General features: G+C 40.1%; 1 protein-coding gene and 1 long non-coding RNA gene across 2 annotated transcripts in view; one reads left to right on the forward strand and one right to left on the reverse strand.

Moving 5' to 3' along the window:
• Positions 1-4,382, reverse strand: part of tshz1 (teashirt zinc finger homeobox 1) — a 30,084-nt gene extending 25,702 nt beyond the window's left edge. Inside the window, exons 1-2 of the mRNA XM_018698121.2 lie at positions 4,092-4,382; positions 3,194-3,898 (exon numbers count right to left, since the gene is read on the reverse strand). Of these exons, the coding sequence (XP_018553637.1) occupies positions 3,194-3,233 (40 nt within the window). The 5' untranslated portion in view covers positions 3,234-3,898; positions 4,092-4,382. The remainder of the gene's footprint in view (positions 1-3,193; positions 3,899-4,091) is intronic.
• A 772-nt stretch (positions 4,383-5,154) lies between these two features.
• On the forward strand, positions 5,155-18,799 carry LOC108898206 (uncharacterized). Its single transcript, XR_001963414.2, has 4 exons — positions 5,155-5,761; positions 7,663-7,747; positions 18,140-18,256; positions 18,331-18,799. It is a non-coding gene; the product is annotated as an uncharacterized LOC108898206 (long non-coding RNA).
• Positions 18,800-19,410: the final 611 nt, after the last annotated feature.

Raw genomic sequence — 19,410 nt, forward strand, 5'->3', positions numbered from 1 at the left:
TCTCTCTGAATATAAAGGTGATATTGTGCTACTATCAAAGCACTTCAACTAGGGCTGCAACAAATGATTACTACAGATTAATCTGGAAATTACATTTGTAACTGAGTGATTAGGCTATAAAACATTAGAAAATATGGAGAAAAAAACTCAAGTTGAGACCAAGTCTTTAAATTGCTTGTTTTGTCTGACCATCACTACAAAACCAAAAGATATTCAATTTAAAGTGAGATTAAACAGAAAAAAAGAGAAAATGTTCACGTCTGTGAACCCACAACCAGTCAATGTTTGCCATTTATTGCTTGTTAAATGACTTAAGAGATTAATCGGTTAGCAAAGTTGTTGCAGATTAATTTTCTGTCGCATGACTAATCGGTTAATTGACTATAGTAGTAATAGTTTAATAGGAATAGTTTCAGCATTATCTGCAGTTACACATAACCAAAAGCAATGCTGGCACACAACATGAGTTAACGGTATAATATGAAATCTATAAGAGCAAAAGAGAAGCAAAACTTTAAGTCACTGTCCCACTGTTTTCTAATTTCAACTCCTATTATTTTTTCTTGTCTGAGTTATTGTTACTTGATATTATGGCACTGTTTACCTTTCATTAATTACCTGAGTTCCTATGAGAAATATCTAAAAACAACTGCACTTTCAGTGAGAGAAGACAAAAAAAAAAAAAACTGAAAATGACGACAAATGACTGCAGCAAAAGTCTCTGCTGCTCAAATTGCACTGCACTGAACTCAACTGCCAAAACTAACAGATGCAGTAATGCGGTTCCAAATGAAAGAACACTGATGTATTGTCACTGGTCATAATCTAGATAGGGTACAGCGCCATTACAGGGTCTAAAATCATCACTGTGACTGATGAAACAGAGCCCATTTGAAATGGCATACAAAGAGCCATTGAAACCCTTCTCTCTCTCTCTCTCTCTCTCTCTCTCTCTCTCTCTCAGAAGTGTATGCAACATTTTGTTTTAGTGCAACTCCAAAGTGACAAATCTAGGTTGTGGAAATATCTGGTAATGCATTGTAAAAATAGCCTGCGTTTATAGGTGTGTACACCATTTCATAGAGGAAGCAGTCTGGCTGGCTCACACACACACACACACACACACACACACACACACATCAGTAGAGGTGTTAAAAGTTTTTGGATTGACCATACGTCAAGCACTGGAAATAATATGCAGACAAAGCCTGCCAAGTTGGGAATGACCATTACTGCATGTGATGTATGTGTGTGTCACAAAAACAGACAATTAAATCAATATTCAAAAGCTGAGCCGGAATGGGGCCACTTCAGAGCTAGGCTGAATGACCAGGAGAGGCCGGAAAACAAGAGAAAACAACACTTTTCTTCTCTCTTTTGGGGATTTCAACACCATTTGTGGCAGAGGTAGAAACAGACACTATTCATTTTCACTGTGCAGGCTTGTTCTTCAAACACATTTCTCTCTATCCATCACTAAAGCCTCGCGTCAATTAGAAATTACAGCCCCACCGAGTTCAAAGTCTTTCCGTCACAACCTTGATTAAGTCTGCTTAACCTCACATTTCCACCGCCTGCTTAACATTCTACAGCTGTTTTATTCGGCTTTGGTCATTACTGCATGAACTTCAAAGGTTCCTCTTTTCCCGTCATTTGGAAATGCATGTCAATCACACACATCTCCCAGGGACATCAAATGGATTTGGGCAAACATGCGATTCTCTCGCACAGCAGTTCATGTCTGGTCAACTCAACGATAACGTGCAGGCCTGACTGTCAAAACCCAAAATGTTGTGCCATGGATTTTCTCTCAAAATACAAATTTACATATGTTATTATTCACTTTTCTGAGGTACTTTCTCTGAAGGAAAAGAATCTTTGACTTTTAACACTTGACATGGGGATTATATATACTCATATACTCAAATATTATGGTATTACATTTTCTGATAAATATTTGGAGGCATAATGAATAGGTTTTTTGATAGCAGAAAGCTAATTAATAGCTAGTTCATCAAACTAAACTTGCTTTTTACATGGTGTCACATGATCATATGGTGTCAATAATATTCCTGTGGTGACTTACAGAACAAGTCTGTGGTACCCAGTTGTGATTTTACACACTTTGTCCCCTTATTCATCGCTGCTATATTCATGTTTGGGGTTATAATTTTGATGTTGCATCAGTGTCTTCAACATCCATGACAGCTCTCCAACACTTCCTGTTTGTAAGAAGGAACATAAAGGTCAGGTCAAGAGTTTGAAGTGACCAGAGGTAACCTCCCCACTTCACCCCGCAGTGTTTTAGGGGCTATTTCTGTACGAGATGCTTCTCTGTGATCTCGCTACGCCCCAGCACCCCTCCTTCCCCTCCTCCCTTGTTCCCTCCCCCTTGGGTATTAATCGCAAAGTATTTATCCCGCTTGAGAACTTTTCTTTCAATTTGTCTTTTCTTTGCTCCTCGGCGGGGGCAAAAAGTTATCCTTTGAGGGAGTCCAGCTGCCGGGCGCATGCGTGTCTCTATGGTGAATGATTTACTGATGTTTATCAGGAATGAATAGATCAAAGGAAGTCGCATGACAGGCGATCAATCAAGCATCAAATCAAGGATGGCAATCCCAGAGCGGAACACAAGCTGAAAATACGCCACTTTTCTTTTTTTTTTCTCCCCCTCTTCTTTGCTTTTTTCTTTTCTTTTACTGGCACTAACACATCAAACACGTTAGCCTGTAAAAACGAGATAAGATGAGCTTTGTTTGGACAACTTGGATGCTGGCAACCTAGTGGAGGATCAGCTTTAAAGCGTTGAAACTGAAGTGCAGCTGAGCGCATTCATTTCACACAGGCAGATTTGGCACTGAAGCGCATGCCTGCGAAAATGAAACAATACTGTTGCCAGTCAAACATGCCTTTCTAGATTAGAAAAAATAAACTTATTATGAGCCACTGAAACGTCGCAGGAGTCAGTACGTTAACTAAACTGAACGCACATACTGAACAGACTTATGGGTACAGTGATAGCGTCATAGATAGCGTCTATGAGAGGTCCCTGATGTCCTTGTATTGTGTCCTGCATCAGGCCTACGCGCTGCTGCTGTGTAAACTTGTCTGTGTGTGCTGGGATCCCTGGCTGGGGAATAAAGTGTGCGTGTTTCCTAATGGAGGGGTGTTTGTTTGCAGAGCCGGGGCTTACCTGCTGACCGCCGCGGTGCTTGCTGCTTTCTCCTCGGCATGCTGCTGCAAGACTTTCCGCTTGACTTTTCATGCAGAGATCAAATATAGCGGACAAGCTGGAGAGGAAACCGGTGCAACGGGAGGAAATCAAAGCCAGTAGCGTTTCCTCAGTTCTTCAGCGGGATGGTATAATTATAGAGCGTAGATCCCTCGCAGGGGTGAAGAAGTCTCTCTCTCTCTTTTTTTTCTCTCTCTCTCTCTCTCTCTCACGCGACGCTTCTGGAGGTTTAATCTCTACGCGTTTCTGGTCATTTCTCATAAATCGGTTTGTCCGGTGAGAAATGTGAAGATTATAAATTATTTAGAGCTAAACGTGCTCGTCCGTTAACTTCTGCCGATCACAGAAACTCATCGCAGGCTGAGTCGGCGAGAAACTGGCTGAAAAAGCTCCGTGCGGATCTGAGTCTATCGAGGAGGGATATGGACAGCTGCCTGAGCCCACTCGCCGCGTTTCCATCAAAAGAGGTTTACACCCCTCACCGGACTATTTCATGCCTCTATTCGCAGCAAAAGCGAGGAGGGAAAAAAAACGGAGCTCCCCTTCTTCTTGCGTTGTAACTACTCACACGGTGGTGGAGACGAGTCCAAACTGCGCTGTAGTGTTTTCTCACCCTCCGTCCGTCCAAGGTGCCAGATCCGGTATCCCAGACCTCCGCTACAGTCTCTGGGAGGAGAGATCAGGGGGAAAAGAGAGGAAAGAGTGACACGTTAGCCGGGCTGGGTGTGTGTCAATCAGTCAAGTGTGTATCTACGCGTGTGTGTGTGTGTAGGGGTGCGCGCGCGCGCGAGGAGAAACCCCGTAGCAATCAGCTCCTCCGTCTCTCTGAAAACACACCCCTGGATAATGAAATACTCACATAGACACTGTCCGCCCGATTGTCAACACGGACACTTGACGAATTTCTCAGAAACTCATCAGAAAACACACCGAAGCAGGCCCGCCCTCTGAGCCGCAGACTGTGTGGGGTTGTTGTTGTTATTGTTTCCTTGTTTTTTTTTTTTTTTTTTTTTAAAGTCTACTCTCTATTATTTATTCTTAAAAGCGCAACGAGCGTCTCTCCGGATATTCTCCGCAGTGAAATGTGCGCACATTGGTGATGCGCGGTGCGTTCAGACAGCTCCCACTGATAGACAGACACATCCAGCTGCCTTTCCGGCCTCTCCTTTACTCCACCCCTTCACAAGCGTCACCCTGACAGTCAGAGCCCACCTGTCAATCCGCTGCTCTAATTGTTCACTGGGATGGCTTTCATTTCAACGCCTTCCTGTCCCCCCCTCCCTACGCGCGTGGGGTACGGTGTTAATAGGAGAGGGGTGCGTCCTGTTCGTGGACGCGGGAGCGGCCGGTTTGTAAACTTGCATTAAAACAGGAGGAATGAGAGGTGCCTCAAAAAGTTGATGTGTGTGAGAGAGAGATTCGGTTTAAATGTTACTGCTGCTGAAATTCAAAAGCATTTTAAGACAGTCGAGGTGTAGTATTAGGTGAGGACTGCAATCACTATGTTCATAGACAGTACAATGGCCAAATCCTGCCTTTAATTAACAAAAATATACAAATAAACAACAACAAAAAAAAGAGAAATCTCCATATAAAATCGCTAAAATCACCCATAAACCTATTAGACTTTGTTGTCCTACACAAGGAGGATAATCTTTGCTACAAGCACAGCAAAATCAGGCCTGACTGATTATTGGGATTATACCCTGAAACATCAATCACTAATAATTCAAGCACAGAGCGAGACTCTGTGAAGAAACGTTAAAAAGTGCACGCCAAGGCTTGAGGCAGCATCTTTTTTTTGCCTCCATGCAAATACTGTTTAGGCCTGTTTGAAGAATAAAACCTAATTTCTGGCACTTGAGCTTTAATCCTGGCATAAAATGTAAAGAAAAATAAGATGGTGCTACAGTGCTTCACTTGTTCAGATGGTTTACAGTGAGCAGCGCAGCGGAGGCTCTTTGCTGTGTCTCAAAGTTTGCAGAAAATGTGGTTATTTTCGGTGACCTCTTTAGTGGGACAAAGGAGGCTGCGGATCGATTCGTTACACCTTTTTAGTGAGGCTTCTGGTGAAGGGGAGGGGCTCTGAATCTACAAGAGGCTCCATTAATAGCCTACTCTCCATCCTAACTATTATCCTCCATAAAGTGTTTATAAAGGGCACACAACTGGGCTAATGTTATCTCAAACGAGACGGCACGATATATCCGTTTAATGCAGAACCTGCTCGGGTGGATGGTGGAGAGAAGAGAGGGGAAAACCCTCAAGTTTGTTTTTATTACTGAGTAAATAGAGGGTACGGTGATAATCACAACATAACTTGGATGGCATGAGAAGTGTCTCAGTTCAGACTGGATGCGCTGCTCTTCCCTCTGCAGCCGGCCACCGGACTCACTCACACCCAGCTACACCGGCTCCGGTCCGAGCTATTCCTACCGGAGGTTTGGACCGGATCATTTACCCTACAAGGAACTGGATTACAAAACTTTGCACAAACCCGTCGCGCCAGCCCCAGTTCAACTAATTCTGGTGAGTGTTTTGAATTTACCTAATCCACCCTCGCATTCTCACAGTTAACAGGTAAACAAGCACAAAAAACTGCAGCCGAGTGTCGCCCCCCCCCCTCATCCCCCCAACCCCCTCAACACACACAGCAGAGAAAGCTTCTCTGAAGATTTTCTGCGTCTTTACGCTCGGTGTTTTTGAGCCACTGCTCGTCTGCGAAACTGATAATCTGCGCAGAGGAGACGTCTGAGGTCGCTTATTATGTGGTAAGAAGAAATACCAAGTACCGCCCCAACATCTGTCTGTCCCTGTCTGTCAAACAGGCTTGGCCGCTGATTGATGGAGCCGACTTACGTCACTAATATTTCCATCCCAAAGTGTGCGTGCGGACAGACAGACAGACAGACAGACAGCAGAACTGCAGCTCACAAATTAATGCTACTTTTCTTGGAGAAGCGTTAAACATCCCTGTATATACAGGCTAAGTATTAGCTAAGTAAAATTTCTTAAAATTTAAATCAGAGGCTGTAACATATGATAATTTTTACTCTTGGTATTTTGCAGCCTGTGCTGGTTCACTTAAAATATTTCTGAATCCTGATGTTGACTATTGAATTAACTGCCTGAATTTATTTTTCTGTGAGGTAAATCCAGTTTGACCTGTACACTGCAGGGCTGTGCTCATAAAGGCAGTTATTATAGCAGTACCTCACCCACAAAACATAAACATTAAAGGTTGGTTGTAATTACATCATGAGTGGAGATGAGAACTGCCTTATATGTTCTCCTGTGTGCATTTTTCATTACATATTTATCTGACCTATTTCAGTAATGCAGAGCAGTATTAGCCATCTAAAGCAGAATAATAAAAACAGGATGACTGATCATTCACTGGAATACAGTGACCCTGTGGTTTTAAACTGTTTTCAACCTCCAGTGAAGAAAGTATAAATACAGAGGTCAGGGACAAACCCTTATGAATAAAATGAACCCTCTGTCAAAATGAAACAACATAAACTAGACTGTACCGATGTAGAAATTTTTATTTTGTGGTGTTAGTTGTAGTTGAGTGAGCGAATGAAGGAGCAGAGAGACAGTAGAGGAGTCACAGCAGAGAGGCTTGTGCAGGATCTGATCCTAGGCCAGCAGGGGGGGACATGTGGTTCAAGAGGCAGGGGTAGTAACCACCTCCGCACTGAAATATCTGCACGCAAGCAGGACTTATTCAGACTGAGAGCGCGCTCCCTGATTTTCACAGTAAAATTACACGTTTCTTCTTATTAGTATTTTCTTTCTGTTTTTTCTTTCTTTCCTCCTTTCTGTTTTTTTTAAAGCCTGCCTTTCTTTTCTTTTAAAGTGAGGTGTATTTGTGACCTCAAAGCTGAGCTGTTGGACTCTTATTACAGAGACATTACAGATACATCAAATTACATTGTTACTCCCTGAAAGTAGTAAATAAAATTCAAACCTTGCAGATGAGATAAGAATATACTCTTTTGGAAATTATACTCCTCTTTCTGTAACCCATGACCCCGTATATACACGATGAGTTCAGTGTACAGTGACTTCAAACACAATCATATTTCTACAGCCAGCCAGCCACGTATGATCTGGACATTATGATCCAAATTGCTTGCTACTGTAGTTACACTACCTGTGATGCTACCACCCGTGTCTATGTGCATGTATGACAAAAGCCGAACACAGAAACAATTGTTTCCCATCACTCCCCCCAACTTGTGTACATGAAGCCCCTCTCTTCACATAGCTGTGGTACAGTGACAGCATGATGACATGTCTTCCTGTTTCCTTCTCTTCTGCATGAAGATACTCCCTAATAGTGGGTGAAAACATCCATGTAGTCGTCATGTATATTTACATACATTATTCTCTACTTTCTTTCGTCTCTTTCTCTGTTTTTCTAGGTCTGACATGACCACATGAATAGAAGCTGTATTATAAGAGCTACTGGATCGTACTACAGAGGAGTCCCGCAGGTTGTCAAATCAGGTGAGGAACTCAAACTCATGACCAAATAATGACATGCTTTTTTTTTTGGTAAATACTGTAGATTTTAATAATCTTGTGTGAATCCCAGAGGAATAAAAAATACTATGAATTATTTGCCACATTAATAGACTCTTACTCAGACATATGGTGAAATAACTTTTTAGGTTTTACAGTGTTTGGAAAACATTAATAATAATATGAACATGTAAAATTTTTAGTTGTTTTTTGGCAACTGTTTAGCTCATTTCAACACAATTTTCACATGAGCTCACAGTATCACAATTCCTACTGAGCTACATTTTCATTTGGAGCTTTTACTGTATGCCACCTGACATTTATGAAAATTATGTGTAAAGTGAAATGAGCAGTTTTGAAAAAATAAAGCCAAAGTCATGCCTGAAGGTTTGTGTCTTCACATTTTGTTGAAATCCTTACACATTGCATAGTGTGTTACTTGCAGGTTGAACATGCAACAGAGAAAAAAATGCAGGTTTAAAAAAACATCAGAAGCGACTACCACCGTAATCTGACCTCTTTTCCTCCATTTTCCTTTTTGTCTTTTTTATCCTTCACTAATATCTCTATCCACCTTCTCTTCTCCTAATCATCATCACTACCACAGAGAGCATCACATGATCCAATTTTTGAAAAAGAATTCCACGCTAAGATAGTATAAAATGTGTGTCAGAGCCAAACACTGTGCCATGGTTGAATTCATTTACAGTCGTGTTTGACACCGATAAACAAGTGAAAAACCAGTTTTGGTGCATATGAAAAAGTAGTTCTGGGACTAATAAAGTATACAGATTAATATATGAATATAATGCTTTGGTCACATTTACAGAATTAATATTTTGCCCCTAGGGGGTTCTCAGCATGTTTTATTTTTATTTCAGTTAAGTTTAATGATATATTTTGGATTATTGTGCTTGTGGCAAAGTATATTGACAAAAAATCTTAATGACCTAAACCCGAGAATTTAATGCCTACCTCTTAATATTCATAAATAATTAATGGTGTGTTGCATATTTTGGCCTGTGGCTAACCACCCGAGCTATTTTGCAGCCATAAACCTCAAAAGATTTAGGCTCTTCTGGCATGTAAGTATGAGCAGTGCAGAGTCAGGGCGTTTGTGGTGTTTAGCGTGTATTTTTGGAGGTTTCTGCAATATAGTGTTTGACAAACTCCCTCTTTTATATTTTAATGTTATTTGTATAAAGATCTGCCACAGCGCTGGACTACTAGATGTGTTCTTAATGGACTGAAGTGAAGAGTTATGTTTTCCCTTAGTCTCATTCAAAGAAGTTAACATTTGGAATGATGAAGGCTCACAGCTTATGATAATTCCTCTCTTCATAATCTTGAGTAATCTTCAATCAATGATGGGTCCTATCAGATTCCAGACATTCATCGACAGCAAGAATATAAGAATATATAATAAAAAATTAATAAAGAAGAGGCTCTAACTTTGACATGAGCTATATCTCCACATCTATCAGATAAGACTGCATAATTAAAATGCCAAGAGTGAGTATGGAGAGAGAGAGAGCGAGACAGAGAGAGGGGTTTTGATATTTTATAGAGATTTACTTTTCCATGACTTGTTTAATGTGTAGACTTAAAAAAACGATATGATGCTGTAGTTTTGACAATGCAATTAAAGGTTTGTAATCCCCACCTGAGCTTTTTTGATTTTGTCAGTTTGGACGAAGAATGTGATGAAATGCCGTGCAGCGGTGACAGATGCAAGTTTATTAAAGGATTCGAGTCTCAGAGGGAGTCGAGGTGTTATTTTATAGCGACGACGAGGCTCAAAACTGAAGGGAGAGAAAGCAACTTCAGCTTGTTTACATGAACTATGAGACTGTTGTTCAGCAAAAAATGTACTCTCCCTTTTCTCCCCCTCTCTCAATGTGTTTTTCTTTTAAACATGAGCTACATTACATACGACCACAGGCAAAACTTTATCTGTGCTTAGAGACAAATAGTGTGACAGTGAGATTTCCTGCTTCCTGGAACAACCTTGCTAAAAATCCTTACCAACTCAGCTGAATAAAGTGACATATTTCATGTTTCAAAATACCAGGCTTTCTGACATGCACACTCCTTCCTTCTCCTCCTCCCTTGCCTTTTGTTTTCTTTGACACGTGCACTCCAATTAGCATTTTTCAGCCATTAAGGAGGAAAGAGAAACAGCCAAATGTTTGTCTCACCAAGCTCTTTTTCCGACAAGACTTTCTGAGCTCCGGTGGGAAAAAAAAAGAAAAGAAAATACATATTTGAAACATATATATATATATATATATATGAAACATTTAGAGAGACTCAATATTATCCTCAATGTTAACATTATCTTCTTCACATAACAATTACTGACAGCTTTGTCTGGGAAACTGATGTGACAGTGCAACAACTTGCGTTTATGAGAGTAGTTGTCACTCTGCATTTTGAGCAATTAAAATGATTAAAATGAGTTTTTATGTGAGAACACAAGCAATGAGGATTATTTTCTTCCTCAGTGACATCCTGTAATTTGTTAAACATTTTCATTTTCTAAATGCTTCCATCTCTTCGATAGAGGAATATGTTTCCATGCATAGTATGACTTCTTCACACGGGAACCTCCTTATAACCCTTTGCGATAAAACACAACAGCCTCTTGAGGGTAACATGCAAAAACCGTATTATAATATTCAGTCAGACAGTGAGGATACAGTTAGAAGGCGAGTTTTTTTTGTCATCAGTCCTCTTGTGTGTCAAATTAGAGCATCCTAATCTTCAGCTTTACTCCTAAATTTAAATCTGTGAATCTCAAATTGCACAGATCCCTTGCTGCGGGCTTTGGCTGCAAAAATCTGTCACTGCATCTAGTGTGCTGTACATTAAGGGATGAAAATGCTCTTAAAAAGGTGCTTTTCTGACATTAAAATGACTTGTGTGCGCGGCGCCGGTCGATCCGTGTAGTTTGAGGCATATATTTATGAATAGGAACCTTTAATTAGGGCTTGTGTTTCCTCCCTAGTCACATTGAGGGATGGTCCTCGCCGACATTCATTAATGATAATCACCAAGAGCGATGGCATAGCTACAGGCCAAGTCTCAGGGGACCCGACACTTGAAAAGAAGCATTAAATTACACAGAGGGACTCTTTAATTGCAAAAAGGAAAATATATAGCCATCATTGTTAAATATGATCTTTTGTAAGCCTTTACTGGTTCAAGGATTTGTCTAAGGGTTTCTTATCCTCACAGTCTTTCAAATGAATCTAGAGCTATTTCTGCGATAATGCACCACAGAGCCTCTTTTTAAAAATGCTTATTTTTACCCCACTTGGTTCTCTGGATTGCAAACCAAGCAAAAACAGTGAATATATGAAAAATGTTTACGTATTAGCATTTTGTTGTATATTCAAACAACAAACAAAATCAAAACAAGTCTCAAACTGAGTCTACATTCACAAAAAGTTGTGCATCGGACAAGATATAAAGCTTGCCATAAAATAATACATAGAATGTATCTACCTCAAACTGTGTTAAATGTGTAGTTGTTGTTTTAAATTGTATATCGACTTCTTTGGTTGAAAGCAAGATTGTGCATGCCACTGACATGTGATCGACACAGACAGTGTTTTTTTTTTTTAAATCCATCCTTGAAACTCTCAAAAATGCACATATGTACATTTCTTTGTAATTCTGAATATATTCATCTAATGCTTTCTGTCTCCTTGTCTGGCTGAGGTGTTCTTGATCTTGTCCTTGTGGGGAAGATAGATGGCAAAAAATGCCAAGAAAAAAATGGTTTCATATGTTGTTTGTTAATGAAAAGATCTTGATCGAGAAAAAAAAAAAGTTGAGCATGAACACACACAGACATGACCATACACACATTCATACTCATACACACCCAAACTCCTGACCTAATTGCTCAGTCTCACTCAACTAATTAATCACAGCTGACTTAACATGGTGACAAGGTTAGGTAGGTGACATTCTCCAAAAACCAGTCTTTCTGTCTCCTCTGTCTCTCTTTCCCATTCCCTGTCTAGACCTTCTTATTTCTCTCTCTCTTTATCTCTGTCTCATCTTTGTCTTTATCTTTCCTTTCTTAGTACAGTTTCTCTTCTTTGTTCTCATTTTTTTTCTTTTCATCTTTATGTAATTTTGTAGTATTTCTTTCTTCCACTTCTCCCTTAATCTTTATCTACCTTTCTGTTTCTCTGCTTCTTTTGTGCCATTTCTTCATTTTTCTTTTTCCATTTCTTTCTTTCTACTCCTCCTTACTTTGTTCACCATCTTTTTTTCACTCAGATCATGTCTATCTTGAATCCAAATGGAGAGCATAACTTGGCCCACATCTATTTTTACCTGTTATTGGGAGGGTGGGGGGGCTTGGGAGAGGTGAGAGTGGGCATGCTGGGAAAGAAGGAGGGTTAGGGGCGGGGTCACAATGCTCCATTAATCAAAAAGAATGACACTCATGTCGTCCCTGACAACCATCCTGCCACCCGTACGTCTGTTCCCCTCCTCCTCCATCCCACTCAAACAGGACAACTTTAGTGATGGGGAGGGTGAAGAGAGAAGAGGGGGTGGAGTGGGGTGGAGTGGGGTGCGGTGTGTGCGTGTGTGTGTGTGTGTGTGCGGGGGGGTGAGCGAACTTTATTAATCAAGCATCTCAGATTAATTGTTATGAAGTGTCACCCATAAATTCTCCATTTGGATTTAATAATCTTGGAGGTAGACTTAACAATCTCTGTCGTGATTTGAGTTTTATTGAAGAGGCTGCAGAGACAGAGAGAGACAGAGAGGGAGAGAGATGCAGTGACACAAATAGCTTCTCAGCGGACAGTCCCTCTCCACATGACAGTTATGAAATACAATTATCAGCGAGATCTGCTTAAGAATTCATCAACTGCACCCCTGCTTTCCAAGGAGAGAAAGGGGAAAAAAACCTACATACAAAGCAAGTCTTAACTGATAAGACTTCTCTTTTCCCCGCAGCCCTTAAACTATCATTTCAATTTTTCTGTCTCAGACATGTTAAGTCACTGTAAAGGTACCGTACGCATCTTGCTTTGAAATCACTCTGTGCATTATATTATAGCATATATCACTAGGTAATCTGGGAATATGGTAAATGACACACCACATGCAAATCACTGACATAGTGAGTAGTTTGTTTGAAATGTATTACCCGTTGCTTTGCATCAGGGTCAATAATAGCAGTTAATCTCCCCGTGCAGTGAAAATATACTGTCACTGAATTGTACAACACCCTGTCAGCTCTCAAAAGTAACAGAATCATAAAACGCAAATGATTTCAATCAATTGTCGTCTAATTGCAGTCATATCTTTTGAAATGAACGAAGGATGGCCACTATGTAGGTTGACAGTATGCATAAAATTAGCATAGCTTTGCATATTGCAATGCCATTAATGTTAGTTTTATTGGAGACTTGGGTTATCCAGCTTTTTTTGTGCAGTGGCATTGTCTTAAGAGAACAAGGACAAAACAGTCCAGGTAATGGTTTAACTCAACTATCATTAAGACACTTTAACAAAATGGAGCTAATTTCTGCATCAGAGAGAGTAGACTGTGGCCTTGTTTCTATCTCAGAACATTATTTTGTCTGATCCAGGAAGATATTTCCTATGAAAAGTAATCTGTCCAGTGAGGATGGGTTGATGAAGGAGATCTGAGGGATAGAAAACGACTCTGTCTTTGCTCAGAATAATAATGGAAAGTCTTTATGTGACCATTTTTGGGAACTGCTTGAGAGGCTTGTTAAACATGTGCCTTTAACTACACGTTCCCCTGTGCCAGATATCATCCTGATCAATGATACCCGGGCCCTGTGAAAAATTACGATAGCTGGATCTGCGGTAAATGTTTTAGCTATCAACACTGCTCCATCCACCGGTGCCCAACACCATGGCCAATTCCTCACTGACACTACATCATGGCCTCAGCCTGGTTAAATCTGAGCCCATCTTCTCCCATCAGTAATTGCAGTTGTCTGCTGGTGATGTGTGACTTCTGAACGATTCCTTGACTTCACGCTCATCTGTTTTTAGTGAGCACTAATTCAATGAGATGGTGGAGAAATTTTCAAATAATGTTGTGACACTTGAGCACTGCAGGAGGTTGGACCACAGGCAAACCCTCAGTGCTGCTTGTGTTTAAAGGCACCGTGATAACATGATTAAGACCAGAGGAAAGCAACACAAATCACTACAACTATCATGTTTACTCTTTAATCAAGTTATATTATATGAAAGATTGAAGACTGAAATCAGAGCCTGATAAACAGAGCCTTAATACTCATCAATCTCTCAATCTCTTTAACTCTTTACCAATAAAGTGAATGAACAGTGGTTTGTTTGAAGTGATGTGTTTGACATAAAGGCTTCAAGCAGACAATATAACAGCTTTTGTGTTGCAATTAACACATCTTAAATTACTACATGCATTTAACAACAAAGAAACAGCATTTTTTTAAATATTGTTTTACTATTAGCCTGTGGGCGACAGCACATCCATCTGGACTCATGTACAAAATTAGATTATGAGAGAAGTGAACTACTGTATATGCCTCATACAAACTATAACCTCAGTCATATTCACGATAATTGTGTATTATATGCAAATGTACTAATTGCTTGAATTATCAGATAAGAAATTACATTTTTATACAAGTAAATGTCAACAGCGACCACATTTTGTAGGAAACATAACTGTGACTAGATTAGAATATTAAAACTCTGTACTCGGTACTCTGGATGCAAACTCTGGTCTGTGGTGTGACAGTTGTTTGCTTTATAGACCCATCAACCACCCTATCCACCTCCTGGATATGTTACTGCCATTAAAAAACCTAGCACTTTATTCATTTAAACAAACAAACAAACAAAAAAAAAAAAAACGTCAAAAAAACGCCACCTTAGAACATAATCCAGTCAGCGATTGCGTTGCCACCAAAATGTAATTAGGAAAACAATTTAGTAGTATATGAACATAATTTCTGGCAGGCAGGGTTGCAATCTATTATGTGTATTGTTCTTTGCTTTATTGCCTCCCCCACTTATACTTAAGTAAGTTTTCTTATATCAAATTCTCGTATTCATATGAACACTGCAGGTTGGTGCTGTGTAGTACTGTGCACTGTGAATGATTGTATTGTTTACTCTCTGCCTGTGTGGCATATGCTATCCCTGGTAATAGGTGTTTACTATGTAGAGACTGTTCTCCCAAGAAAAACTACACAATGTAATTTCAGCAAATGCAGCATCGACACGTTTACATTAAAGCGACTAAGCCCTTTAGCGACCGTAATAATTATGATTCTTGTCTGTTTTCTTTTGAGCATGACCACGATTATTACCAAACATTAACCACATGATTAGTTTTGTAACCGTGACGTTGAAGGTCCCCTTTTAATGAAGTAGTTATTTTAACCAAAACCATCATCTCTAACCAAGTCGTCTTTTTGCCTAAACCTAACCAAACGTATACCATAGTATTGTCAAAAATCTGATTTATTTTCCAAATAATAAGTATGTGATCTTGTCACATATAGAAACACACTTTTCACATTTTATATTTTGCCCACATTTCAGAAATTAAATGAACACATGCTTTAACATCTAATATCTATTTTAGAAACTATTTTCTGCCACAATTGTCTCTCATTGCACCTGGAAGCCACCCACCTTAATAATATTTGACAAAGAAGATACATCCTTTCTGTGGAATAAAAAAATAACTCTCCACCCAACTGCCCCCTCCGCTCATTGCGTCTGCCCCAGTGGTCAAGGACACCCATATCTGTGGACGTCAGGGTAGGCCCCATCCATCAGACGGCTATGGGTAATGGAATCAACCAGTGACAATGATCATCAGCACTGCAAACAATGGCCCATAAACATCCCCTGACAAGTGGTCAAATGCGAGAAAGGCGAGGTGGGGGTTGGGCGAGGGGTTTGAGGGATTGTATATGTGAGCATGTGTGTGCGCGCATTTACGCATGTGCGTCCACATGTGTGAGTCAGTCAGATAGAGAGAGAGAGGGGCTGTAACACGAGGTGAAACGGTGCTGCAGAGTAGCAGAGAAATGGTGAGGAAGATATCTCCCTGGGGATGATGTGGTGGGCCAACACGCTACATCTGAAAACAAATGTCTCCTGTGGGTCAGAGTTCAAACGTGTCTCAGGTTATTTTAAGAGTTTGCAAGATGAGTTTTTATCTGAGTTTTGTTTTATCAGATTACTTGCAGCAGCGAGGGCTGAGGATAACTGGAGATAATATTTATATGTATGTACACCTTTGCCTGTTTTTTAATAAAAATCCTCATTGAATATAGGAAATTGCAGAAATGAAAAACTTCTAACCTGGATAAAACACCTCTAACTCAAGGCTAAAATTGCTTCTCTTGCCGAAAAAGTCTAAGTAAAATGTGGGCAATCATTGTTTCCTTTTCTCCCTCAGTCAGCGTTGAATAAAACCCAATTAGGGAGAAGTTGAGGATTTCAAAGAAAGTAGATTTTTTTGTCTTCATGTTAAGTTTCCATCGCAACGAATAGTTGTTGCTTTTGTCAAGCTGGGTGTTTCGTCACTCCATTTTTTTGTCAGCTGGTTTCTCTCTCTCTCTGTAACACACACACACACACACACACACACACACACACACACACACACACACACACACAAGTTTAATTAGCCACCATTTGTCTCAGCTTTCCCTCTTTTCCTGTGTTTATCCAAACGTCAGGAATGACACTGGCCAATTAGCACAATGAAATAGTTTAGCCCTCTGTAACACTTGGAACAGTACAAACCAAGTGGGATATTTGCTTGGAGCTCAAGGACTGGTGTGTTGCATCCGTGCGTCATTGTGTGTGTGTGTGTGTGTGTGTGTGTGTGTGTGTGTGTGTGTGTGTGTGTGTGGAGATGTAAGGAAAGGGGGTTCAAACAAAAGAAAACAGTGAATGAAAGCACAGCAGGTGTTTGGTAAAGATATTTTTGTTGTTTTTTTTCCATTACTAGGTCAATATTATTTGTATAATTTTATTTCGGGCTCATCACACAAAAGATGGCTTTGTTAATGGAAGAAAACGAGTGTGATAGTGTGATAGAGCAAATCATTATTTTATGTTTTGTCATTAGTGGCAGGCTAAATTGACCCTAAGATTGGCTCGCTCTTCAAAAACCCAGAAATCCAGGGCAACAGCTGGATAATGGGTGCTGCAGTGATTTACTAATTGTCTTCAGGATTCAAATTAATAATTGGCAAAGCTTTAGCTGAAGTGCACATCTAAGTACTCTTTGTCGTTCACTTGTATCTTCAGAAAAAAAACCCCCAGAAAAGGCAGCTGAGACGATATCATTAACAGTCTCTCCAAATTGAAGCAGTCATCAAGAGTGTCTTTAAATGTCTCCGGAAGCTTTTTGTTGAGTGCAAATGACATCTCGCTCATTTTGCTGGTGGCTACATGACTGATGTGTTGAATAAGACAGTCCGTTTTGACGCTTTTGAAGGCTGCGGGTTTGAAGTATATGATTCTGAAGTGCCAGCATATGCTTAGTGAGATAAGTAATTTGACACACAGACATCACAGCCTGCAAATCTTTCGTCTGGATGCCTTGAGTGTCCACGTCGGGCGCTTTTTCAAGAACACTTTACAACTGTCACAACTGACTGTCAGCGTCCAAATGACACACGCAAACGAGCTCATTTTGAACACAGATTAAGACAGCTGTCATATCAAAAAAAATAAATTCATCTGGACTAAAAATACCATTAATTTGATCTCGGCTGTTTAAAAAAATTAATTTGCTATTTAAGAACCAAAGAATCCTCCTTTTTAGCATCAGTTTGGTCATTAGAGTAATTAAATTAACTATTCATCCTTTGGAGCAATGCTTGATTTAAGGCAGGATTCATTGAATGCAACACAGCCATTCAGAGGACAGCAAAGCTTCCCCTGCTGTTATTTCTCTCTCTGAATAAAACACATTTGACTGAGCTGCCTAACATCAAGAGACAAAGGCAGAATATTAGCACACACAAATAAAGACATATATATTATATATATTATGTGTATATATGCATGTATGCTTACACAGGAACACATGCACATTCGCACACCCATGCCAGCCGGGGGGTCAGACCTGCAAACGAAGTCACTGACATTGTGACACTTCTTTGGCAGCGTTGTGCAAGTGTCGTCTGCAAACAGGCTTCTGAATAAATGGATCTGAAATGATTTACCTAGGGTATCTGCCACCTGAGCACAGACACATGCACACACACACATACACACACATACACAAACACCCCCCACTGCATACACACATATAACACAAGCTTCTTCCCTCCCTCCCTGTTGTTCATACAGAGACGCTGACGCAGAGACACACCAACACCGAGAGGGAAACGAGAGAAATCTGGCAGAGCAGCATCCTATTGTGTCGTCCTGAGTCACATTATCTGACAAATACAGAGATTTACCAGTGTGAGTTTTATCATACAGTTCGGACTCTCTTTTTCTGATTTGAGTTGATTTATACCCATTTTGTTTTTTTCCAGACAAAATGGAAAATATGACTGAGGTCATGCTAAGAATGGCCACTTCCCTGACCTTGGCTTCTCCGGCAACGTCTGCAATATTATCAGCCGAAATATCCGCTATTACACGCTAACGACAAGAGACATTTCTACAGGAGCAGCAGCAGCGACACACCGGACCACTGGCTTAGGGCGAGTCATCCAGATCACAGTGGCTGTTGTCACCTACGAGCCACCATCATCAAGAGTGCATCTCTTTGTTTTTGAGATGAAAATGCAGCTTATGTGTGTTGATAAAGACACTGTGTGAATGCACTGTGTGTGTATGTAAATTGTTGACACTCAGTGACAATGTATGCATTTATGTAAGCATGGTGACGCCTCAATGATGGATAAATAAACAAGGATGCCTTCATGACAGTACAACACACTGATCCAATACTATTAACATTCTAGATTTTTAACAATGAAATAAAAGATTAAAAGAGTACACAGCGTTCAAATGAGCACTTGATTTCACAATAAGGGACTGTATCTCATATCGCTGAACAGTAAGTCATATGATGTGCAGTAGGGCTGGCATTTTTTCTTTGCAGAACAGTACAAATTTGAATATTTGATCTGCAATAATCAGACAAAATCCAAATCTGAGCATCAGTCTGATCTGTTTCCTGTCCTGCTGTCCAAACAGTAAACTAGGAAACTTCCCCTCTCTTCTTTAGTGCAGTAGGAAAGTACCAAGTCATGCTGAATGATAATTATGACACCAAAGAATCTGTGAAGTAATGTGAGGGATGGCAGATAATGGTAAGGCTGATTTCTGCCTTTTAAAATGTGAATATATGTATTAACACTCTGAAGTGACTTCTTAGCTTGTCACTCACTAAAGCAGTGGAAGCACCGCAAATATACAGAACAATGTCAGTTCTACATGGTTTTTGGATATAACTACATGGGTTGGATCTTAATACATTCAACCAAATAATGTGTTCGTTATAATTTCTTTGAACTTGATTTTTCAAGAAAGCGACAGTCCTAGAGTTCAGTGTGTAAAAATATCCCCAACTCAGCCAGTCTAAAAAATGTTAATATTTGATTTTT

This window comes from Lates calcarifer, linkage group LG3 (genome assembly GCF_001640805.2).
Source record: "Lates calcarifer isolate ASB-BC8 linkage group LG3, TLL_Latcal_v3, whole genome shotgun sequence".
NCBI classification, from domain to species: domain Eukaryota; kingdom Metazoa; phylum Chordata; class Actinopteri; family Centropomidae; genus Lates; species Lates calcarifer.